The 27,704-nt window shown below is 36.4% G+C and overlaps 1 protein-coding gene across 3 annotated transcripts in view; it reads left to right on the forward strand.

Annotated features, from left to right (window-relative positions):
• Nucleotides 1-27,704, forward strand: part of LOC150076554 (uncharacterized) — a 198,790-nt gene that overhangs the window by 138,301 nt on the left and 32,785 nt on the right. For all 3 annotated transcript variants that reach the window (XM_090388182.1, XM_090388180.1, XM_090388181.1), the window contains exon 8: nt 10,705-10,833. In XM_090388182.1, the coding sequence (XP_090244308.1) occupies nt 10,705-10,833 (129 nt within the window). The remainder of the gene's footprint in view (nt 1-10,704; nt 10,834-27,704) is intronic.

The raw sequence follows: 27,704 nt of genomic DNA on the forward strand, positions 1-27,704 counted from the left end.
AATTAATTCAGAGGATGATAGCGCAGATTAAAATTCTGAAGTTCCAATTTGACACTAAAAAGCACACAGGAAGGCATTAACTTAGCTGAGCAATTACAATCTTATTTTCTGAATGCAGAGTTTTCGACTGAGAGGAACATATTTCAAAAGGGAGCTTCAAAAATGCTTAGCTCCATACCTTGCAATTTACAAAGATCTATCAAACAAAAGCAAACAAACTCAGATTACTGATTTTTTAAAGAGAGCAGAAGATACATGAAATCAAGATGCTACAGAAGAAAGTTCAGAAGGTGAAGATATTCTGCAACAGAAAAAATGTTCTCATTTGATTTTGCTTAGCAGCAGTGAAGAGGCAGAAAATTAAATGAACGTACATTATCTGACATATATGTATCACAGTTTGTAAGACGTTTGTTCAGTTATTACTATTTTTGATAAAAATTAAGTTTCCGATAGTTATAAAATTATGTATTTTTGTTAGCTTTTGTTAACCCCCCCATTTTGTACAGGTTCTTAGTCCTGTAGAACACTGTTTCACACTACAAGATTTTATGGAAACCTTTCTAGCGTGTTATATGGGGGTTACCTGTATTTGGGTTGCTATAGAACTAATTTATATTTTTAAGTGAAATTATGCCTCAGACTAGAGCAGCAAACCATATTCCCCAGAGGTGATTATAGTGCCTTGCGGGGGTTGCATGCACATTTGGTGCCACTTCCCTTCCCCAAGGCACCAAACACAGTACATGCAAAGGCCTAGAAATTAGAACTTTATTGCACGTAATGTGTATGGCATGTATGCAGACCTAACTGCAACTAGACATAATGCCACAGTTAAGTACTGAATGCAGAAAGAGGAAAATAAAATTTAATGAAAATTTAGTGTTCTGTTGGACAAATTTGAGTGCTTGAAGAAAAGAGAAAGGCAATGATTGTTTGTTTCAGCTGTTCACTCTAATGTTAGAGCCTACCCTCATGCATTTATATGACAAGATCACTCTGAACGGGTTGCCTTCATCTGACAGGAAGTAATAAAAATTCTTGGAGAATCTATTTCAGGGAAACTGTTAATATTTTATGCAATAAGGGTTAGTGGAATAGGATCAGGGTACTACACATACATCAGGGGCAAACAGTTTTGATATTTTCGAACAATTGTTATGTTTAAAGGGCACAAAAGGTGATATTCTAGTACACATATTGATACACAAATATGGGCAGTCTGAGGCTTTATTTAACAAGTACTGTGGTATTGTTGAGGAAAGGCTTGAGTTAGGGCTAGATTTGAAAGTGTCTGGAATTTTCCAAGCCATAATGAGAGAGAGAGAGAGAGAGAGAGAGAGAGGCCTTGAATGGGTTGAGCACGCTCAATTCTGATGGGATCCTTCCACTTGTTTAGATTACGAACCTAAGGGGGCATAAATTCAAATTAAGAAAAGACAGATGTAGAATAGATGTGCGGACATTTGCCTTTAGCCAGCAGGTGGTTAATTGCTGGAACAAACTTCCATCTGTCGTTGTGGAAGTTGATAGGTTGAATAAATTTAAGGAGGAACTGGACAGGCATTTGGAGGGAATGGTGTGATTTTTTTTTTTTTTTTTTTTTGGCTGATGCTGCATAAGCTCATACACTTGCTTTCTTGCATCATATGCCACTACTACTACTACTACTACTATGAAAACTTTGTCAGTCAGCTTGGCCCCAGAATGGATTGTGCAAAACTCAGAGTAGTATATTCTGAGCAGGCCAGTTCTTGTTAATAGAAGGGACTGTTCTTACAGAAATGGGATACACTTGACTTAATAGTCAAGTATATCCCTTTTCTGTAGTTTAATGACGAATGTAAGTGAGGGTAGAATTGATTCTTGCATTGTTTTCTATTTTTACATGCAGTAGCCTAAAAAGCAGAAACAGGAGGAGGAGGGGTATTACAGGAGCTTCATATGGAACTAGCTATTACATGTGCTGTGTAAAAGTTATGAAAAAAATGAACAGGCACACATTTACTTATAGGCATGGGTTTGAAGTCATCAAATGCCGACATTGTAAGTATAACAAACATTGTAGGCATAACAGATTCAGAATTTCAATGGTGACCCTAATGTGTACAGAATGGAGAGACATGACAGTAGGGTGGAGGATGAGGAGTTCTGATTTTTGTTAAAAGTACATTCATTCCAAAACAGTATGAATACACTGGCCAGCATAATGATGAATCAGTCTGGTGTGACATATTTGCCAGGAAAGCAAAGATGACAACAGAACTCTTTTACAGGCCAAGTGATTATAACAAATATAATGAAAAATTATATGTACATATAGAGCAGGCAGAAAATCAGAATATCTTGGAGAATTTTAATTTTCTTTATATTGATTGACAGGAGAGGAATAGGGGTTGCATCTCACTCAGTGGCATAGCCAGGGTAGGGTCAGCAGATACATTTTTTTTTTTTTTTATGTAAACCCCAAACACGAGAGGTATTAGAAACTATAGAACTTAGTACCGTGCTTGGATTTGAGATTGAGAAGATGAAAGAAGATATTTGTTGACATTGGACTTGAACTTCTGTACACTGTAATTTTCAGGAAATACGTATGAAGGAAGATTGTTCCAGAAAACGGCAGTTGAATGAATAAAGAAGGAATATGAAAAGTTGGTTCTGTGAGTTTGAAGTTGCACAGTAAATGGATGTTGGTTGGTGGCGGCACATGTTCGGACTGTGACTTTTGAAAGAGAGAGCGGGAATTAGAGAAGCGAATTCAGAAGAACAGTGCCCATGGAAATATCTGTACAAGAGGCATGCAGCAGAAACAATAAGTCTATGAGACAGCGAGTGGAGAGACTCTGTTAGAGATTAATCATTAATTAACCTAACTACTCTCTTCTGAATGGAATCAAGAAGCCTGAGAGAGGTTTTGGAGGCACCACCCCAGTGGTGCCCCCAAAACCTCTCTCAGGGGACAATATTTCATGTGAATATGTGGGAACAATATTCCATTCTACAGCGGATTTGCGATTTGTACAGAGTGAACAGCTGTTTGGAAGAAAAGCAACGCCGAGAGCGAGAGAGAAAACCAAGTTTTTTAGATGCAGAGGAAGCAATATTTGTAATATGCTTGTGCCAAGAGAGATTAGAAGTCAGAGTAATCCCCAAAAGGCCGACCGGGCTAGCTGGGTGGGTAAAGTGCCTGTCTGGCAACCCAAAGGTCGCGGATTTGAATCCCCCCTCGGGCTTGGATCAAAGTACTGCAAAAAACCTTGGGAGGTGCACTATGGCCACAGAAGCCAATGCGCCAACAACTACAAAAAAAAAAAAAAAATCCCCAAAAGAGATAAATCATTTTGCCTAGAAATCGGAGTATCACCAAAGATAAGCATAGGAGCAGAAGAATCCTTTTTGCGAGATATAAGAGGCTGAGTTTTAGAAGGATTGAAATCAAGTAAGTTGGCTTTGTCCCACTGGAAATCGGCATTTAAGGAATTGGTAGCAGATTTTCGAGAAGTTGAAGCTGATTCTCAAAATGTAAAGTAGAATGCAATGTGCTATCATCGACAAAACTATGTATAGGATTTCCAGTCAGTGGAAAAAGGTCATTAATATACCAGAGGAAAAGAGTGGGTAAAAGAACTGAACCCCGGGGGATACCAACATTAGTGGAGTCAGTATGGTGAAGTTAGAAGACAGGGAGCCTTTCTGTTAGAAGACGAGCATCTACCATCACCCTCAGTGAGCGATCAGAGAGAAAACTGGATAACCAATTACAAAAAACAGTTGGCAAACCATAAGATGGAAGCTTGTTTAGAAGACCTTTATGCCAAACATGATCGAAAGCCTTTGAGATGTCAAGAGCAGCTGCCTGTGTTTCACAGAACATTTCCATTGGATTAGTCCATAAATAGGTAATATAAGCCAGAATATCACCACTGTATCAAACTGACAGAATCCATACTGCCAATCGTTGATCAGACGGAAGGTTTCTTGGTAGTTTAAAAGTTGGCAGTTAATTGATTTCTCCATTACTTTAGAAAGAGTAGAAGTAATTGCAATGGGACGGTAATTGGATGGGAGGGATTTGTCACCCTTTTTAGGAACTGGCAGGATATGAGCAAATTTCCAAGCAGAAGGAAAAACACCTTTGGAATAAGAAAGTGAAAAAAAGGCAGCAAAGAACAGGAGTAAGTTCAGGAGCACAGGTTTTGAGAACAAGTGGAGAAATACCATCGGGACCTGGAGCTTTCTTACCATCAAGATTCGTCAAAATTTTTCTGACATCCTTTTGATAGAAGACCACAGGAGGAGTTGAATTTAGCATGTTGGGAATGGTGGGAGGTGTTTTACCAAGATCATTAATACATGAGTTGGAAGAATGAAATGGGATTCTAGCAGGTCAGCTTTATCCTTGGCTGAAGTGACAACAGAACCATCTGGTTTGGACAGAGTTGGGAGCAGAGATGGGCAAAAGTTGCAGCCAATAGCTTTGGCAGGAGACCAGAATGCTCGTCTACCATTAGGGCAAGAAGCAAGTTTTCTACTCTTAGCCTGTTCAAACTCTAGTTTGGACTGATTAATAACTGCTTTACAATTGTTGTGAGCTTTGGTGTAGGCAGAAAATGAAACTGAAGAATTAGAAACAAGTCAATTATGATATGCATTGTTCTTCTCTTGAATAGCCTTGGCACATTTATCGGAAAACCAAGGTTTTGATAAAGGACGAGATTTTAAAGTGAAATGTGGGATAAGGATTGCATTCCTGCAAGAATAATTTCACTGACATGATCTGAGCAAACGTTGAAATCAGAAGTTTCAAAACAGACCAACGGAAAGAAGAAACGAAATCTCGCAGTCATCCCATTTTTCATTCTTCTAATGCCAAACAATATGAGGTTGTGAATAGCCATGAGATAAAAGCTCCATTGGAAAAGAGACAATCACCAAGTTGTGATCTGAGGTGCCTAAAGGACCTCTCACTTCGACCATGTACTTAGAAGGATTGTTTATGAGAAAAAGATCAAGCGTGTTGGCTGTATGGTTAGGATTATCAGGTATTCTTGTAGGTAAATGAACAATCTGTGCAAGATCGTTAGTAATTGCAAAAGCCTCAGCATCTCGACCAGCTGTTGCTAGAAAACGGAAGCCAGCTGGAGTTGTGAACATTAAAATCACCAAGGAAAATTACCTCACTGTTAGGAAAGTTGGACTGGAGAAAGTCAAGTTGCAAAGAGAGGAAGTCAAAGAGCTCCAAGTGATTAGTGGAGTTGGGAGAACGGTAGAGACAACAGATGAACTTGACACAATGAGGTAGAGAGATTTTAAGCCGGAGAAGATCGAAAAGAGGAGATTCTAAATTACCAAGTCTCTGAGAAAGAATATCAGAACGGACATATGTACAAGTACCACCTTTGAGGCGAAAGTAATCACAGCAAATAATTTGGGCAACTGAGATGAGCAGTAGTTAAATCAAAAGATAACTGAGATTCTGTCAGAAAAAGTACATGGGGTTTGGCAGACTGCAAGTGGAAATGAACATTGTTGAGATTAGAATTCAGACCACATATATTTGTGAAATGAATTAGGAAGTGTTTGGGAGGTTTAGATCTTTTCGCAGATTAGCTTACTCTATTAGTTTGACAATTCATGGTGTATTCAATAGTAAGAAAAAGTGGGTGGACATGCTGTATGAAGTAATGAAATTTTTGGATATGGCATACACGTTTGTTTGTTTGTTATTTGGTTTTTAGGAGCATTAGCAACTAAGGCCATATTGCTCCGGGATATGCGGTGGTCATTCCCTGACCTTTCCGCATCCTCCGTATTTGGTGGTGACGGGCTCGAACCCCGGTCTAATCAAGAAGCGTGTGCTACGCACTGCTGCTCCTTCCCACCTGGCTACGGAGGCGCCTGGCGTACACGTGGTAAGAATATACCCAGATCCTTGACATAATGTGACCTCAATAATGCCCCCCCCTGCAGTCACACTACTCGAACTTCTTCTAGTCACTATCTGGCAGAGTAGAGGTAGCAAGATTATACACTAGATGATCTGGAAGCCTCCTAGAGAGTTACCAATAGGTTCAATCCAGTGTACTAATTAGCAGCCGGCCTGCCAACACCATTTTAGAGCTGTACCCTCGAAATGCAGGGAAGAATGGATCTCGCCACGATGTTCATCATAACCTCAAAAGTCATCAATCATACTGCATGATGGAAGAAATGGGGAAGGGTTGACCGGAACTTTGCTCTGGAGACTAAACATGGGTTCCACCACTTCAAGCCTCCAATAAACAAAGTTGATGAGAGTCATCTATCACCTAGTACTGCCTGGTGACACAGAGGGGCGGCATTCCTCCATATGTTGTGGCACACACCTCGACCCCTGCTTACGTTGGTTCACAACTGGGTGGTCACCCACCATGTGCTTGTGCATGGAGGTTATACCCAGGATTACTAACAGTCCCACCATTGTGAAGGTGCAAGCAGAAGATTTGGCTGACACAGATCATCCGACTTTGCCGAAATTGGGTCCACTTGACCTAAGTGTCACCCGAAAATCAGTTCCATCAGCGTTTTAGACTCTCAGGTAGCAAGTACAGGTTGTCTGGCATATCTGAGAGAATGTCTGTGACAACCTGAAGGACCAATTTGTACCCCCTGATGCCGAAATCTAGTTTTGTGGCTTTTTAGCATCAGGCAATTGGCTCTTTTTTTTTGTCAATGTACCTGCTGACAAAAATTCCTGGCTACGCTACTGATCTCACTCAAAACAAAACATTTCTTGATTTGCTGGATGACTGTTGTTTTACAACAATAACATGGTAAAGAAGCAATGAAAGAATGCAATATTATCGATCTGAATATCACCAGTGATTTGTCATGTATTTTTAATCAATCAAGTAGAGAAACCTTTAGGTGGCAGTGGTCATAGCGTATTTACTGTGAGTTATTCAAAGAAATAATTACTGAGAAAGGGTAAAAGGGAAGGGATTTTGTTATTACAAAGGTAATAGGCTCCTCTGATATTTTTAAAAATATTTTCAGGAGGACCTGATAATGTTGTTAGAACTGTAAATGCCAAATAAGAAGTGTTCCGAGGAGTAATCATGAGGCTGCTAAGTGTTTTGTACATGGTTTAGACCAGAATGGATACTAGACAAATTGATGAGCATAGTATCAGAATGCATGAGATGATTATGTATTGTCAGGGAATACAGAGTATTAAAGTATGTAAAGTACAAACTAGTCTGTAATCAGGTTACATTTTAGTTAGGTAGGCTAAGGCAGTAATGAGAAGTCTTTAGCAAAGAAAAGTAGCAGGGAATTCTTTGAATATGTTAAAAGGGTTGAATCGAATTGGTCCACTGCATATGAATTACTTAACTGTTGATGTTCCTCTACAGATTTCCAATAAACTTAATAAATGTTTGTTTTGCATCTATGTTCACACATGCAGAGTTTTTAGTGACTGGGATTTGAAAGAAGTCTATCTAATACTGACTGAGAGTTGTGATTTATAATAACAGAAAGTAAGATGGAAGAGAAACTGCTGTAGCTAAAAGTGAACAAAGCACCCAATCATGATATACATGATATACCAAGCATGATATACAGTTATATTTAAAATTAAACCTTTGGTCATAATAATGAGAGCATTCTTATATTTAGGTATCACAAGGGTAGTTCAAAGGGTGAAGTGAGTACTTACATATAAGACCTATAAATGTGACTTCTGTGTCTGGAAAAATAATAGACTCAATAGGTTAAAGAAGTAGTGCAAGATTATTGAATCACAGCATGTATTTGTTAAAGGGGATCATTCCTGGCCAATCTGGTTAACTGTTGTGAAGTTGCTATTAAGTACAGTCAGTCCTCGTATAGCACGATAGTCGTGTTCCTAGAAACCCTCGTGCAATGCAAAATCATGCAATATAAACAACGGGCCTTATGGGAAAAATAGGGTTAGGTGCCAACTACCCAAGATTGAACACACATTTGTAACCAAAACGTTACCAAAAACAATAAATAATTGAAATAAAATACTTACATATTTTATTACGACTATTACATAATAAAATATTGCTAATGCTTTTGCTTCTATCATAAGCAAACTTATTTTTTTGTTTGATTTTCTATCCAAGCAGATGACAGCCATTCCATCTCTTCCAATTCTTTGTGTCTTAATCTAATGGGTTTTAATTACACTTTGAGCTGTTCCTGCTATGAAAGTTGTTTTTATTTTCTCCGCATTCTTTGTAATTCTCAGCGTTGCCTCATTTAGGCCTGTAGCACATGCAATATCACATGGTCTTTCATTTCGCTCAAAGCATTTCACAATTTCATATTTTTTCACTATCAACAGAGGCGGACTGGCCATAAGCCTTACCGGGGAATCACACCGACCTCCAGCCCACCGGCATTTTCCCGGTGGTGGGCCGGAAGCCGGTGTGATTTTGGCCATAAACGCTAGTATGAGGCCACTACAAATTTTTGACCCAGTCTGCCTCTGTTTATCGATATTGTTTTTCTTTTTCTCTCTGAATCTGTAGTGTCTTCACCAGGATGCTTTTTTTTTTTTTTTTTCACACCTTTTAAGTATTTTACTCATTTTTAGGGAATAAAGCCCAATTACAAAATGAGGAGGCATGGTTGATACACATAAACAAAGCTGTGTGCATGTAGCAACTGAATAAACAGCACCGTAAAGGTAGACACACACACACACACACACACACACACACACACACACACACACACACACACACACACACACACACACACACACACACACTATGAACACCTCGCTGGCTCACATTTTACTAAAGTACATTTCTGGGGGTTACTACCATAAAACAAAAACAATTTCCAGTTGCGTTCCTGCTAGTGGAATCTGTTATAAACTGGTAGTAAACTCGATCTAATTGCATTTGCGATAATACTGATTGCTGGAATTGTGTGGGTTTTTTTATGTTATTATGGTGAAACGCGTTTCCCCTTCACTGATATAAAAAATATAAATACATTTTCAGAATCTTCTTTCCATTGCTATCGTGTTACTTTCAGTTGGGGTGATTCCGCTTTTGACTGCCATTTCTTGTAAACACAAAGGTGAATCATGCATAAGTGAATTCGGTTCATGTTATATACAATATCGTTTCCCTATTTATAAATCGTGTATGATCGAATTTGTGTAGTGTAAACACATGTTATACGAGGACTGACTGTAACTGAATTTGAAGAATAATTTTGATGTCATATACTTGATATACTCTGTGGGCTAATGTGATGACTGGGGTACCACAGGGGGATGAGTGTTGGGCTTCTTAATCTTTTTAATATTTATTAGTGATATTGATATAGGTATTTAAATTTTGATAACTAAGTTTGCTGATAATACAAAGGTAGACACAGTGATAAGTAGCATAACCTGACAGTAAGCAGGGTACTGTCATGCACTGCATTTGGGCAACAGTAATCCCAGAATAACATATCATCTCCCACACTATACTTAAGTGAAGAAAGAAAAAGACCTGAGAGTAGTTGTACAGTCCAACATGAAATTGTCTGACTGGAAACAGGTTGCTGGAACAGCTTGTGGTGTTTCTGTCAGTGATATACAGGATCTTTGTCAGCAGGACAGAGATGATTTTCCCATTTTATATAAGGCATTGTTAAGGCTATATATCTAGAATACCACATGCAGATCTGGAAACCTCATTTTAAGAGAACATAGATCTGTTGGAAAGGGTTCAGAGAAGAGAAACAAGATTAGTTGGTTGCACAAAAAAAAAAAAAAAAAAAGGTGTATTCTTATCGCCGAAGACTGATTTTCTGTAAATTGCAGTTTATTTACAGAAAATCAGAAGACTGATTTTCCGTAAATAAACTAAATGCAATTTGTACAAATGCATCTTTAGTTTTTCTTAGATGACACTCACAAGAGGACACATTTAAATTGGGAAAAGGATGTGGGGATATTTCAAGAGTAGATGGTTGGAAATTTGCATTCAGCTAAAGAGTAATTGACTGGTACAAGACACTTCCACCTAGTTGTAAGTTGGTTGAATAAATTTGAAGTTTGGACAGATTATTGGAAGGAATGGACAAATGAAGTGTTTAATTTTTTTTTTTAAAGCTGATACTGTATAAGCTTTTCTTACTTACATCAGATTACTAATATTAATGTATAGTTTGCTAAATGCTGCTGATAAAATTTGCTCTACATATGCAATAATTTTTTATTCTCTCCTTCTGGTCCCTGAAACAACCTTCCTCCTACATGCATTTTCTTGAAAAGTACAACTTACAACCATTTACATCCAGTGAGTTCAAGTTCTTTTTCCTAATTTTCACCATAAAATAAAATGAATCTGGATAGTGTGCTCTTCAAAATATGTCACAAACCAGACTGTTTGTGACATATTTTGAATTTACTCTTTACAGCCCTTGGTTGCTGAAGGGTTACATTGTTGGTCTAGTACTCTCTCTCATATACCAAATTGTGATATTTATAGAATTGTTTAAAGTTTGTGAATTTATTTTTATTTTTGGTATTAATGTGTTTTGAGCTTTAAATTTTGTATTTAAACTCATTATATTTATCCATAAGCTACTAATAATTTTAACAGAATTTAATTCACCATAACATAAATAAATAAAAATATCTTAAATATCATTTTAAAGAAAGTAAATAAGGAAATTCGTTTACAGCATGGTGCTGTTGTTATGCTTTACCATCCATGTGCTCATCCTCTAATTGTGGACCGGTTAAAGACAATAGTAAAAGGCTGCATTTATAAATATATTATAACCCCTTCTATTCTTCTTCCTTCTGAAAGAGTAAGTAGTAATACTCATCTTTTTATATCTTAATCACCTAATAGTGTATGTAAATTCTACTAAAAAATCTGCTAAATCTGTTATTGGTAGAGGAAATTCTGACACAGTTCATTTTAACTAGTAGTGTTACATTTCTCTTATTTTTTATTTATTTATTTTTTGCTCTATATGTAGAAAAAGATAGGACATTCATTATAGAGATAACTACACTACAGGGAATAAATTAATTTATTTAAAAAGCCACCCATCCATAGGTGGTAACCTTTCCACACAGTGGTATAAAATATACAAAAGAAGAAAAGATATTGCTTCTTACAGTAATTGAAACTCTTGTGATTTTTGAAAATATCTGCCAAAACTCAGCATCCAATGAAGTGGTTACTTTCATAGCACTGTGAACGGCAGCCTTTTTAGCATGATGCAATTTTTCTGAAACTAAACCAAGTTAATTTCAAATTTATTAACTAAGAAAGACCAGGAAACATTTAATCAATAGGTTTAATCTAGTTTGCCTGATTTCTTGTTTGCTTGTTGGCAGGTGAGACTGCTTCTACAGGAATGGGGTACACTTAAATAGAAAGGGTGCAAGAATATTTGCTGATGCTATCGTGGCAGTGTTAGGTGGGTTGGAAAACTGCTAGCTGGGGGGGGGGTTACACAGAATAAAATGTTAACAGGGGCTGCATGCAGAGGAAAAATTTATTCTTGCACTACTTCTATTAGAATGAGCAGCAGCATGGAAAGCAAGGCAGTGGAGATTTCCAGGACTGTTGGAAGTCATAGTAGAACACATAAATACATGAGCTGTGTTAGGGTAACTAAGAGTAGAAACAAGTGCATATATACTTGCATGTACACCAGTGCTAGAAGTACAGTTAATAAATTTGATGAGCTTGAAGTGCTGGTCGAGACATCAAAGGTAGATATTGTTGGGATATCAGAGATGTGGTGTCACACAGATATAAACAGTGCAGAATTGGAATTTGGGGAGTACAATGTGTACAGACAGGATAGACAAGACAGGAAGGGAGGAGGGGTATTGCTGTTACTTAAGAAACATAAAATGTAAGCAAGTGCATCCAATTGATGTTGGGGAAAATGCAATGTTGAGTCTGTTTGGTAAGACATAAGCTGTCCTAAGGAAAGGAAAAATGAGAATAGGTGTGTGTTATAGGCTTAATGAATCTGGTAAGTATAATGAGCAATTGTGCTGAGAAATAGTGGGGCCAGTAAATCAGAATGCCCTATAATGGAGGATTTTAACTTTTCAGATATTGACTGGAACTTGTGAGTTGGTTACTTGCACACTAGCAAGACTTGTATTTATTGGATGCCTGTTTTCTACAGCAGCATGTTCAAGAGGCAATCAGAGGGAGTAATCCTCTTGATCTGATTATCAGCAGTGATTATTCATGCATTAAGAATTTGCAGATAAAGGAACCATTGGGTGACAGTGATCACAATGTGCTGATATGGGAATTACTTAAAGATGTAACTACCATCAATGCTAAAAGGGAAGGGCTTTTGCCTTTGTAAAGGTGACTACAGGGGTCTCAGACAGTTTTTAAATTCTGTACAGTGGGATCAACTGATGATGTTACCAATGTTGAATTCTAAATGGGAAGCCTTCAGGGACTTAATCTTGGAGGCTAATAGGCTTTTCATTCCAATTAAGAAATACTGTTTAAGGTTCAGGCCTAAATGGATGCCAGATGAATTAATCAGGCTCATGGCAGAGAAGAAAAATGTATGGGATGCATATAAATTGTCAGGTGACACAGAATCCTGTGGCAGATATAAGCGTGTCTGTAACCAAGTCACAAAGGAGGTTAGGTAGACGAAGGCAGATTACGAGAAATCTTTGGCAGAGGATGTAAAGAAAAACAGCAAAGCGTTCTTTACTTATGTAAAATGCAGAAAGAAAGGGATGAATCAGATTGGACCACTTAACATAGATGGGTTGACTATTGATGATCATGCTCAGGTAGCTGATAAACTGAATGAGTATTTTGCATCTACATTCACACGTGAGGAGTTATTCAAGGAGGGGAATGCCAGAAGTTTATCAAACAATAACAGAGAGCTAAGTGATTTTGTAATAACTGAGAGCAAAGTGTAGGAGAAATTCTTGAAGTTAAACATAAGGAAAGCATCTAGGGTGAACGGGATCTATCCAGTTATATTAAATGAGGCAGCAAAGGAAGTAAGCAAACCCTTAGCCATAATTATTAGAGCATTCCTGGACTCAGGATAGGTCCCCATGTACTGGAGGTGTGAAAATGTATCACCAATTCACAAAGGAGGTTCAAAAGATGACACAAATAACTATATACCTTTTAGTTTAACTTGTATTCCTGGGAAAATAATGGAGTCACTGGTTAAAGAAGCATGCAGGATCATCTAGACAAGACTGCAGTAATAGTTAAGACACAGCATGGGTTTGGTTTGTTAAAGGGAGGTCTTGTCTGACCAGTTTGATTGGATACTATGATGTGGTCATAAATGAACTGAATGTGACCACATCATAGTATCAGCAGTCTTCCCTGTGCAACAGTATCAAAATCTTTCAGAAAAGATTATCAAAATCATTATAATTATTTTGATTATCAACAGTATCAAAATCTTTCAGAAAAGATTTTGATACTGTTGCACATAGAAGACTGCTATACAGATTGTTGAGGTATAGTATTAAGGGTAAGTTGCTACAATGGATAAAGGGATGGTTGAGTGGGAGATGACAGAGGGTGGTAATCAATGGACACTGCTCTTCATGGACAATGGGGACCTATCCAAGTTTGTTATTAGTGGAGTTCCCCGGGGTTCGATGCTGGGCCCATTGTTGTTTTGTGTATTCATCAATGATATTGATGAAGGTATATATCACGATTAATGTCCAAATTTGCAGATGATACAAATGTTGGCAGGATTGTTAACGACAGTAAAGACAGTATGGTATGCTACTCCAACTGTATCTAGGTAATTTAGGCAAATGGGCTGAGAAGTGGCAACTGAAGTTTAACATTGATAAATGCAAAATACTGCATATGGGTAGTAATAACCCAAGAGAAATCTACCAACTGTGGTACTACACTCAGGGAAGTGGAAAGTGAAAAAGACATGGGGGTAATTGTGCAGTCAAATATGAAGTTCACTGAGCAGGGCAGATCATGGAGTCTTGTCAATGATATATAGGAATTTTGCTAGCAGGGACAGGGAGGTGATTATCCCATTGTAGAAGGCAATGGTCAGTCCACACTTAGAGTACTGTGTACAGGTCTGATGAAATCGGCTTCATCCTCACTAACAGAAGATATATCGTGAATGATGTTACTGCCCTGAATAAGGTAAATGTTGGAAGTGATCACAGAATGGTAAGATGTACACTTGATATAGATGTAGGAAAGGAAAAAACTGACTTGAGTAAATAATACAAAGGTCTTTGAGATAACAGAGGAAGAGAAAAAGCAGTATGTACTGGAACTTAAGAACAAGTTTGAGCTTCTGCAGACTGCTCAGGATCAAGATATTGACAAGGAATATTACAACTTTCTGAAAGTGATAAAGCCCAAGAAACCTATAGGGAAAAAGAAATCCAAAGAAGAAAAAATTAGTCAAGAAACACTTGTCATGATGAACCGAAGACGACAAATGAACAGCAAGAAAAACACTGACAGGGAGAAAATTGAGTATACTGAGTTATGCAAAGCCATTAGATAGACTCAGAGAGGACATAAGAAGATTTAACACAAGAAAAGTAGAACAAGCATTAAGGGAAAACAAAGGATTTAAATCAGCAGCCATGAGCAGTAATACAGAAAGACAAATGATACTGAAACTGAAGAATAGCGATGGTGTACTTATAAACAGCAGAGAAGGCATAATTCAAATAGCAGAAGACTACTATAGGGAATTATACAAGGAGCGAGGGAATGATGCCAGTAGTGGGGAAGATGGATTGCAAATTAGCAACACATACGACATACCCGATATTCTTCCTGATGAGGTAGAACGTGCATTGAAGAAAATGAAGAATCAGAAAGCCCCGGGTGAAGATGAAGTTACTGTAGAGTTGTTAAAATTGGGAGGAAGAGATATAACACAAAAACTGGCAAGGCTCTTCACAAAGTGCATTAGAAAAGGTGTGATGCCTAGCAGTGGAATAATGCAATCATAGTTTTCTGCATAAGAAAGGAGATAAATCAGAAATTGGAAATTATAGACCAATTAGCTTGTTATCCCGCATCTACAAGTTGTTCACAAGGGTCATTACTAACAGATTAGAAAGAATACTTGATGAGAATCAACCGAAAGAGCAAGCTGGCTTTAGGACAGGATTCTCAACTATGGATCACCTTCACGTAATATCACAGCTAATGGAGAAAGCAAATGAATATAAAACACCATTATGCCTGGCATTTGTGGATTATGAAAAGGCATTTGACTCCATACAGCATAAGGCAATGTTTCGGGCACTGGAAAGACAAGGCATAGATACCCCATATATTATGATTTTGAAGAAAATATATGAGAGTGCTGCCTCCTTTATTAGACTAGACAAAGACAGTAGGAAATTTAAAATCGAGAAAGGAGTTCGACAAGGAGACACAATATCTCCAAAGCTGTTTACTACTGCCCTTGAGGAAGCTTTCAGAAGATTAGACTGGTCGCAGAAAGGAGTCAATGTGAACGGAGAGTACCTAAACCATTTACGATTTGCAGATGACATTGTGGTCATAAGCCACGCTCCCAAAGAATTACAGGAAAATCTTAATCAGTTATGCACAGTTAGTAAGGATTTTGGACTAAAGATGAATATGGCTAAAACAAAAGTAATGATGAACAAGTATGCCACAGAAAGGGAAATAATGATTGAAGGAGCAGTAATTGAAAAGGTGGTGTCATATACTTATCTGGAACAAGTTATTAGCTATAATGATGATAAATGGCTGGAAGTCAAGAGAAGAATAAATTTTGGATGGATAGCATTCAGGAAATATAGTCACATACTGAAGAGCAATATCCCAGTTTGTCTGAAACGTAAAATAATGAACCAATGTTTACTCCCCACCATGACTTATGGAAGTGAAACTTGGTCACTCACCAAAAGAATGGAAGAGAAGCTGAGAACTACACAGCGAAGAATGGAACGCATTATATTGGGAATCAGACTGTTAGATAAGAAGAGAAACACATGGATTAGGCAGCAAACTCAAGTAAAGGACATTCTTATCAAAACTAAAGAACTAAAATGGTCTTGGGCAGGACACATAGCTCGAAGACATGATGACAGATGGACTAAGAAAATAACAGAATGGTACCCAAGAGGAGCTAGAAGAAAACCTGGAAGACAAAGGCGGAGATGGATAGATGAAATTCACGAGTTTTTGGGTAGTAAATGGATGGCCAGTGCTCAAAACAGAAGGAACTGGAAAGTTGCTGGAGAGGCCTTCATCCTGCAGTGGATTGAAAATGGATGATGATGTACAGGTCTAGAGGCCTCATTTTAGGAAGGGTGTAGAGTTGCTAGAACGAGTACAAAGAAGGGCAACAAGGTTGGGGGGGGGAGAACAAAGGGGTGCTCTTACCAAGACAGGCTTAAGTTCTGCAAATTGCAGTGCCTGGAGAGTAGGCACCTGCGAGGTGATCTGATTCAGGTTTATAAAACCTTGAATGGGTTGAGCAAGCTGAATGCTGATGGGATTCTTCCTCTTGCTCAGGTTAAGAACCTGAGGGGACGTAGATTAAAACTGAAGAAAGACAGTTTTGTAGAACATATGTGTGAAATTTGCCTTTGGCTAGCAAGTGGTTGATTGGTGGAACAGACTTCCATCTTTTGTTGTGGAAGTTGTTAGCCAAAATAAATTTAAGACTGAGCTGGATGGGAAATTGAAATGAATGGAGGGGTGAAATGGGAGTTTTTTTTTTTTGGCTGATGCTGCATAAGCTTGCTTTCTTGCATTGTATGCAAGAAAGCAAACTAATGCTAATGTTCCTACATTCTCCTTCCAAAAGTAATGAGATACTTGTATTTATTCACAAACATATTTCTTCCATTGTTTTTTTCCAGTGACTGAGTCTTGAAAGACTCAGCCACTGGAAAACATTTTATTTTGAAAGTGACAAACCTCAGTTACTTTCAAAATGAGGTTTCAAAACCTGTGTGCAGTACTCAACATGCAGCCTAGCCAATGCCTTATACAACATGATAATCATCTTCTTGTCCCTGCTGGGAAATTTCCTATATGTCCTAGCAGCCTTTGTTTTGTTCTCCACTAACTTCAGTATGATACAGACTGCCTAGTTGGTATGTTATTCTGAGATTGCTAATATCCAGATACCTTGCAGTTTTCAATGTTAAACTTCAATTGCCACTATTCAGCCCATCTGCCTAATTTTTCGAGATCTTGTTGCAGTACCACACCCTGATTCCTGTCATTAATCACCCTACCAGCTTTTTTATCATCTACAAACTTAAGACATTAAAATCTGATAGGCCTTAAACAACACTCTCAATAAATATTGAAAATAATAAGGGAACTAACCCTGAATCCTGGGGTACTCCACTCATAACATTATTCCAAAAAGAGAAGTGCTGATTAATAATCAATTTGTGTGTTCTGCCACTCAGCCATCCCTTTGTCCATAGAAGTAACTTGTCCCTAATGACAAAAGTTTTCTGAAATATAATTATATATCAGAATAATTTTTTGCATCCAGTTCCTTTTATACTACATCATTGTTACCAATCAGATTGCAGATTGATGAGACAAGATCTCCCCATAATAATTATGTGCTTTGATTGCTCTATAATTTCATTCCTCTCAAGGTAGTTCAGCATTTACTCTTTTAACCAATTCATTTTTTTTTTTTTTTTTTCCTGGAACAAATGTCAAGCTTATAGTATATTATGGCTGAAGGTTTGCCTACCTCTTTTCTTCTTCTTTTAATATAATTGGACAGATCCCATTAGCCTCAGATGCCTTATTTACTTTTACAACTATTTCCCTTCCACTTTCTTCTCGTTTGTCCAAGTTTACTTGGTATACTTCTGCTATCCTTATCACTAAGAACTCCGTGTGTAAATGGAGAAGCAAAATATTTATTTAGTTTATCAACAACCCAAACAGGATCATGTCAAGTGGACCAATGTGGTATTTTCCTTACCTTCCCTCTAGTGTATTAACATAAACAAAGAACTCTTTGCTTCTTTTATTCATTCCTAATCAAGTTTTTTCTTGTGATCTGTCTTAGCCTGCCTAACCCACTTTGTGACTTGATTGCAAACTACTTTGTACTTACTGTATATTTCAGTGTTCTTTGATAATTTCTAATCATCCCAAGCATTCTTCTTCACTGTCACTAGTTGTTGCCAGTTCATATTTCATTCGTTTATTTTCAAACCTTGAACAGTATTTCTTAGTTTGCATGAAAAAATTTGTGGCTTTCACAATTACCTTCCTGAATACTTTTCATTTAGAATTTGTAGTTGGTAACATTATTGATTAGTCCCAGTAAAAAGAATTTTAAAACTGTCTGAAACCACTGTATTCACTATTATAAAAACAAAATCCCTTCCCTTTACCCTTGAAATTAGTTATATCTCTAAGTAATTACCACTTTAGTACACCATGAGCACTACTATCTAGTGATTCTTTATGTGGAGCTTCCTAATGTTTAAAATCAGATTAAGAGTTTTTTCTTCTCTTATTGCCACTCTAATCATTCTTATGTAGAAAAACATTCATCCAATAAATTCACAAAAGTCCATCTATTCTGAGTGACCATCCCACAAATTCTTGTCATTATCTGGAAAGTTAAAATCTACCGTTATAAGGCATTCTGATTTGATCTACTATTTGTTTGTAAAGTTGTTTGTTATAATCATCATAGTTGTTTTTCCTGTAACATATTCCTGCTCTCAATTTAGTTTTCCCAGTCATTATGTCAGCCAAAATAACACTACATTACAATTACCAGCTGTATAAAAAGATGTAGCAGAACAGTCAACCTGAATTCTACAGTGGTCTTCCTTATCAGATTGTTGTAATGGGATGTGGCATTGTCATGAAGAAGCAAATTTCCTTTCTTCTCTGGCCACACATGCAGTTTACCTCTTTGGCTTCTTCATTGTTTCCCAATGCAGGCAGAATTCATCGTGTGTCCCTGTTCTAGGAAATCCACAAGGATCACTCCTCACTTATCCCAAAAAAGTACACATTATTCTTCCAGCAGGTGGCCAAGCCTTGAAGTTTTTTTTTATCAATGAATTCTTTGACTACTGCTTTAACTCTGGTTCATAATAGTATGCCTGGGTGTCATGTTTGGTGATGATGCTCTCAAGAAAATTGTTGTCCATGGTCTTGTACCACTCCAGAAGATCGGCATAAGCCTGTATTCCCTACTCCTTATGATCTGGTGTTAGCATTCATTGAACCCACCTGGCACACAATTTTCTCTGTGCCAGATTGTCCAGAATTGCATTCAGTGTATTAAAGCCTATTACCACTGTCATACATATTTTCTCAAATTTTTAGTATCTATCACAAATCAGTTTATCTACTCTTAACTCATTTTCCCCCCACTTCTGCAATGTGAGGATACCCTGACTTTGGCATGTCCTTCAAACCACTATCGTCACTGATATGCTAATCCACCACCTAACTGTATTCATATTGACTATCATGATCCCATAAATATTTTTAAAATGTATGTGAATTTCAGTGGGTGTGTGTTCTCTACATTCATCATATGCATATCAGTATCACCCTCCATTTTTGCAAACTACAACAGCCATGGATGCAGTATTGAAACTTGCAGGTGTGATGTGTCTAATAATTTTGCAGAATGTATGTTTTCTGTTAGTATTTAGGAATGGTTGATGACATTTAAATTTTCCCCTGACATTTGGTGTAGTGTCACACAAGAGGGGAAAAAATTTGGAGGTATTAGTTTCAGAGTTACCCTCTTACATTTTCCATTTAGTTTCTTTTTAACTAATATTGCTCAAAGAAAGCAGGTTAAGATTTCACAGTTACTGAAACATGGCTTGAAATTAAATTTTAAAAAATTCACATCACACTGCTGTAAATAATAACATAGGCGGTAATTTGCTAGTGATGTAATTGCAGATCAATGTAATTAAGAGCCACCTGCATATTCTGTAATTCTAAAAATAGCATGCATAAAAACTAATATATATATTAGGGGTGCCCATAAGGTCGATTGTAATTGACCAGTCAGTCACTGGTAAAAATTACAATTTGATCTTGCAGTATTCTCAATTTTACATATATTTGGAAATATTCCTGTAGTATTCTGTTTATACTGGCTATATGTCTCTCGGGTATTTGATGTGTCATTTGTTAAGGAATAACTCAATGCTCCATCATTTTGGATAATTACTACCTTTTGTTACTGATAGATCACTCATGGCAAAGGAACAGCGATTATCATTTGTGTTGTGTGAAATAGTGAAACACTACAATTCCCTTAGCTCTTCTTTCCATTCGAAATCCATTGACTACGTGAGATTTGGTATGTTGTATCTCTAACTTTTTCTTAAATTTTTATTAATTAATTTTACCGGAGTGTATAATTGATAATATAAATTGTTTTTTTTATAGTGTGATTCCCATGAATACCAAAGAGATGAAGACGTATCACTACCGTGAAGAATGGGAGATGGAGTACTTTTTTTGTAATGATCCATAACAAACGTTTAATTTGCAAAAGAGGAAATCTGGAAAGACATTTTAAAATGATACATAACAATTAAGTTGTTAAGTATCTGTGACAGTGAATTATGCAAGTTTGAAATTTTAGAACTGAAAAGATGCCTTTCTGCTCAAGAGTGAACATTTACAAAGAATACATAAAGTCAAAAGCAGCTACAGTTGCATTGTACCAACTAAGTTACATTCTTGCATTATGTTAATATTTAATGATGACTTTCCAGATTTTCTTTACTACCATTGCATTATTCACCAGCAAGCCTTGTGTGCTAAAATACTGAATATGAATGTCAGCATGATCATAACGTTTAAGATTGCTAACTTGATTCAAGCAAGAAGTCTTAGAGACAACTTTTCGTATTACAAGTGTAAGAAAATGACAACCTGGAGCATGCTGAACTACTGATGTATACAGACAATCAAATGGTTAAGTAGAGGCACATTCTTGCAAAGATTCATAGACTTGTTTCATGAAATTAAGTTGTTCCTTGTTGCAAGAAATGATGATTACAACCAATTGGGTGATGCTGTTTGGTTTTTAGATTTAGCGTTTTTAATGGATATTACTGCAAACTGAATGAATTAAACCTCAAATTACAAGGCAAGGATAAATTGATCTTCCAATGGCAAGTTCCATAAATGCCTTTAAACAAAAATTAAATCTCCTTGTATCCAAACTGTAGGACAATAACTCAACCGAATTTCCAAACATGGGATCATAATTAAAAATTTCAGCTGCAAATTATGACAATAATAGATATACAGAATAAAATAAAAATATCGTTTTGCAGGTCGAGAGACATTTTCAAGATTTCAACAAACTGTGCAATTTTATTTGTCTTATCTGTTCAACACAAGCATACAAGTAGAAAATACTGAAGAAAAACTTTCATCTTTGTTTAAAGTGGATTATCTTTCACTTGAGGCAGAAATAACCACAGTGCAAAATGATATCTACATACAGTAGAGCTTTGGAAATCCAAACATCAGTAATCCAAACAAGCTAGCATTTACTTTTTTTTAAATTGGTGCCATAAAATAATTACATTAAGCACCGATTATTGTGATCACGTTTGTGAATTGAATTTTGATTCTATTAAATGACAATTCTAATAGTGAAAACCAGAGGAATATTATCCACAGGCTATAAAAATAAAGATACAAAGCACAAATTTACACCTTTTTTTTTTTTTTTTTTTTTGACTTCCCAATTAAAAAAATTAAATGATACTTGAAAATCGGAGGAATATTATCCACACGTTAGCAAAATAAAAATAAATTTACGTTTATGTACATACAGCACTAACTAACATTTTGTAATCTGATATTTCTGTTCACTGACTTTTTTTTTTTTTGGTTGTAAAATCGATAACAGTAAAAAAATATAAATGTCAATTGATAACAAAGACGGTGGTCTGCAGAAATTGCAACTAACACAATATGTGCAAGTGAGATACGAAGTAAAAAGATTCTGAACAGAGTTTAATTTTACTGTACTGCAGTTCTTTTTTTTTTTTTTTTTCTTTTTCATCTTTTAAAAGGAAGCAGAAATTTTTAACAATTGAATTGAAGATTGAGATTTTAAACAGACTTTCAAAGGGAGAAAGCAGGTCTTCATTAGCAAAATTTTACCAGATTGGAAAGTCGTTCATAACCAACATTAAAAACAAGGAAAAAATTTTAAAGTTTGCATTGAAACGTGATTTAGATGGTGCAAACAAAAGAAAAACTGTGAAAACAGCTAATGACCCTCCATAGAATATGCTGTTTATTGTTGGTTCACACAGATATTAAGTTTAGGAGAACCCATAGATGGATCTTTGTTTTGTGAAAAGGTGCTGGAATTTTAACAAAAAATTAGGTGGGTCCTCAGATTTTAAGCCACTGTTTTTATTTCTAAGCTTTTTTTTTTTGTCTCCAGTATTTTTGATAAGTTCGAAAATCTGAACAAATCGGAAGTCCTAACTACCCCAGGTCTCAATTAGTTTGGATTATCGTGGTTTGTATTGTATTGACATAGCTCATGAGGAAACTTTCTGGAAATCTTTATCAGAAGACAAGTATCCTAATTTGCAAAAATGTGCTGAAAATTTAATTGCATGTTTTAGTTTGATGTATTTATGCAAATCTGTATTTTCACATTTGAAAATGATAAAATTGAAATACTGAGCCACTTTGACAGACAAGCAGTTGGCTTCAAGTCTAAGAATGTGTCTCAGCTGTTTGAAACATGTTACACCATGTTTCAAAGAAATTGTGGATGAAATACAGTGCAGAACACCAAATCCTAAATCTAAAGAAGTCAATGGGAGTTCTAAAATATGAATTTTTTATGGTTTGATTATATTTATATATGGAATTTTTTTTATTTTTTATTAAGCAGTGTACTATGTTTTCTGCATTTCACAGTTCTTTATCTTTACAAATAAAAAAATATTGCTGAATATACAGGCAGTTCTCGCTTTACGAGTTTTTTTCCCCCAAGTATCAACAAAATTTAAAATATTAACATTAATTGCAAAAAATGAATGTTAAACATTCATAAATACAGTCTGTCCTCGTATAGCACAATAGTTGTGTTCCTAGAAACCCTCGTGCAATGCAAAATCGTGCAATATAAACAACAGGCCCTATGGGAAAAGTGGGGTTATGTGCCGACCATCCAAAATTGAACACACATTTGGAACCAAAACATTACCAAACACAATAAATAATCGGGTAATTTTAATCGTTATAAAATACTTACGTATTTTATAACGATTAAAATACGTAATAAAAAATAATATTATAATATTTTTATTATAATATAATAAATAATAAAAAATATTTATTTTTTATTATTTATTTAAATAATAAAAATTTATTAATAAAATACTTACGTATTTTATTACGACTATTACGTAATAAAATATTGCTAATGCTTTTGCTTCTATCGTAAGCAAACTTGTTTTTTGTTTGATTTTCTATCCAAACAGATGAGAGCCATTCCATCTCTTCCAATTCTTGTGTCTTAATCTAATGGATTTTAATTACACTTTGAGTTGTTCCTGCTATGAAAGTTGTTTTTATTTTCTCCGCATTCTTTCTAATTCTTGGTGTTGCCTCATTTCGGTCTGTAGCAAGTGCAATATCACATGGTCTTTCATTTTGCTCAAAGCGCTTCACAATTTCATATTTTTTCTCTATCTACAGTGGCGGACTAGCCATAAGCATTACTGGGGAAACCTCGGTGGGCCGGAGGCCGGTGTGATTTTGGCCATAAACCATAGTATGAGGCCACTATAAATTTTCCCTGGTAAGAATTTTTGATCCAGTCCACCTCTGTTTATCGATATTGTTTTTCTTTTTCTCTCTGAATCTGCAGTGTCTTCGCCAGGATGCTTCCTTTTCACACCTTTTAAGTATTTTACTAATTTTTAGGGAATAAAGCACAATTACAAAACGAGGAGGCACGCTTGATACACATAAACAAAGCTGTGCGTGTGTAGCAACTGAATAAACAACACCGTAAAGGCCGAGATACACTATTAACACCTCACATTTTACTAAAGCACATTTCTGGGGGTTACTACCATAAAACAATTTCCAATTGCGTTTCTGCTAGTGGAATCTGTTATAAACTGGTAGTAAACTCCATCTAATTGCATTTACGATTATATCAATAGCTGGAATTGTGTTGGTTTTTACGTTATTATGGTGAAATGTGTTTCCCCTTCATTGATATAAAAAACATAAATACATTTTCAGAATCTTCTCTTCATTCCTATCATGTTGCGTTCGGTTGGGATGATTCTGCGTTCGACTGCCATTTCTTGTAAACACAAAGGCGAATCGTGCATAAGCGAATTCGGTTCGTGTTATATAAGATATTGTTCCCCTATTTATAAATCGTGTATGATCGAATTCGTGTAATGTAAACACGTGTTATACGAGGACCGACTGTACCGCATTTCAAACCACATGCATAGCTATACGATACAGTATACCCCGCTTTACGATATTAATCAATTCCAGAGACGCCATCATATCATTAAAATAACGTAATGTGAGCCCAATAACACAATGTTTTTTGTTAACTCGTTTCAGGATCTCGGAAGTTAAAATTTTTGCTGTATAACTAAGCTATTTATCTCTCTAAAGTGTAGTTTTTAAGGTCATGAGCGTGACCTTAAGGCCATATTTTTTTTATTTTTTTTTTTTTTTGTTGTTGTTGTTGGCGCATCAGCTTCTTTGGCCATAGTGCACCTCCCAAGGTTTTTGCAGTACTTTGATCCAAGCCCGAGGCAGGATTCAAACCCGCGACCTTTGGGTTGCCAGGCAGGCACTTTACCCACTCGGCTAGCCCGGTCGGCTAAGGCCATATAAAAGGTTGTGAGCGTGGTTTGTAAATTGCATTAGTTATCAATTCAAATCATTAAAATGCGCTACACTTTCATCATTATCATATGTTCCTTTATAAAAATCAATTTTAAACGCCTTTGTGATATTTTTCTAAAGCACATTTCTGGAGGTCACAATCATAAAACAATGAAAACAATTTGCACTCTCCAGTTTATTGGGCTTTTCCGTTACTGCAAGCAATTATAAACGGGTAGTAAACTCGATATTCTTGCATTGTGTGGCTTTTTACATTATTATGGTGAAATGTGTTTCCCCTATACTGAAGTCTTCAATCATATAAAAAACAAATAAATTTTCAGAATCTTCTCGTCATTCCTTTTTTTTTAAGCTTCGTAAACTTGTTACTCCACGCGAATCTTGTTAGTTGCAATTTGTACGTGCCGTTAAAAAATGCTTATGCATGCAATCCTGAAATTTATAATTAAAAGAGAATATTATCTTGGAAACAAATGCCTCTTGAAACATTTCTGAAGAAGACGACTCCTTGCGCAACAAACCAACGAGTGCCGTGCCAATAATGAGTGATCAACGAGTGTGCATTTAGCCGATGATGATGACGAAGAATAAACATTCTTTAACATTTGTAAGTCGTAAATAATTTCTCTATTATAATTTGCTTGATTTTACAGGCTATGTTTTCATTTCTTTCAATAAATCAATCATTTTTTAAACATTAACTAATTAGCTAACTAATTTCATTGTTGAGAATGTAACCCCTATTTTTAACATTATGTCTATGGGAAATAAATACCAGCTTTACGAGCACATGCTAGGCACAAATTAACTCGTGAAGTCGAAAACTACCTGTGTGCTCTCTAAAAAAAGAGTAGATCATGGTTAAGCATATATCAGTATAGTAGATCTTTTTGTAAATACTAGTGGTAGGCACACCTTAGATATATATATATAAACTGCAGCCATTATCAATCCACTGCAGGATGTTCATATTCAGAAAAATTGACCATAATCTGTCACAGTGGTCCAGCGAGGGTTGGCAGATTGACCGTATTTAGCAGGCAGGGGCTTGAACCCCGGTCTACTCAAAGAGCGTGTGCTACTGCACTCCCGCTCCTAACCACTCGGCTATGGAGGCCTGATATATATATATATATATATATATATATATATATATATAAAAATGCAAAAACACATTTTAGTCCTGTCTTTTAGGTGTGATTCCAACATATGGATGTTGGAATCACACCATTTAGTATTTTGAATCGATCGATCATAGTTATCCTGCTGAAATGCAGGATAACCATGACATCTAATACAGGAATTAGATGTACATATACTAAAGGTAGAAATAAGACAAAATTTGAGATAATATATGCAAATAATTTGAAATTATATACCTGTGTGTATATACACTGGTGTTCAAAGAAAGTAAAAATTGTTAAAAAGTTAGAAATTAACTTTTTAATTGTTATTGTTAGAAAGTAAAAATTGTTATACTCCTTAAAATTGTAATTGTCATCCGAATAATGTAAGTATATGGCAATATTTCTTATAGATTGCATCAGATAAGATTGACATGTGTAGGTGATGACGTAATATTGCATCAGCTGTTACTTTCAGCTATATAAGCATGCTCTGCAAGAGTTGCAGTCATTCCTTGCTTGTGTCAGGATGTCAAGTTACGTGCAGTTGACGTAACTTGCCATCTATGTTGGCTAGTGCTATTGTTTAGTACTAGCCAACATCCTTCCTCACATTGCTTTACGTGAGGAAGGATCTTCTTCCCATCATATTGCTTATCTAATCTACGTAATCAGTCAACAGTGAATAGATTTCTTTCCAAACTCAAGAATACTGGTTCTGCTGATAGGAAAAGAGGAACTGGATGCAAATGAGTCTCTACGCCAAAACAGGACTCTGTTTTGAAGCACTTATGCCTTAAAAACCATAAAGCTTCTTCGTCTGAGCTGAAAAGAGAATGGGAAGAACATACTGGAGTAATAGCAAGTGCAGTAACAGTCAGAAGGCACCTCTTCAAAAATGGACTTGTAGTTCATTGTCCTAAGAAGAAGCCCCTCCTCACACAAAAAATGAAAAAGGATTAATTTAGTGTAAAAAGCATGTCAAATGGACCCCCAAGCAGTGGAAGTCGGTTATTTTCTTGGATGAGAAGAAATTCAACCTGCATGGCTCCGATGGGAGACACGATTCACTGTAGACATGGTGACGTATTCCATCCAGACTGTATGGTGTTTACAGTGAAATTCCCTACCAGCCAGCCAAAGGATATGGGGGTGTATTTCGTATCACGGAGTAGGTCACCTGCAGTTTATAAAAGGTTCTGTAAATGCCAATGGATACCTGGCTATATTGGAAGGCAAATTGCTGCCAACTATTAGAGACCATTTCAACCTGCCAAGTAACTGCATATTTCAGGATGACTCTGCTCCTTGTCATCGGACGAAAAGTGTAAGTTGGCACTTCTGTGGTTACTTTAACTTCATTTCTGCATTAGAGATTCTACATTAATGTGTTTACATTCATTACAGGTGAAAAAAATGGTTGGAAGAACGGTCAATTATAACTCTTAGCTGGCCAGGAAACAGCTCAGACCTGAATTCTATAGAGAACTGTTGGCATCGTGTGGAATCTGCAGTTGCCAGAAAGAAACCAAAGACCCTTTGTGAACTTCAGGAAGCCATAATTCTTGTTTGGAACCATGAACTATCAGTTGATTATCTGCAGAAATTGATCTTGTCAATGCCTCGATAGTGTGCTGCT

The sequence above is a fragment of the Mastigoproctus giganteus genome, chromosome 13, assembly GCF_048544385.1.
Source record: "Mastigoproctus giganteus isolate SK-2022 chromosome 13, ASM4854438v1, whole genome shotgun sequence".
Taxonomy (NCBI): Eukaryota; Metazoa; Arthropoda; class Arachnida; order Uropygi; family Thelyphonidae; genus Mastigoproctus; species Mastigoproctus giganteus.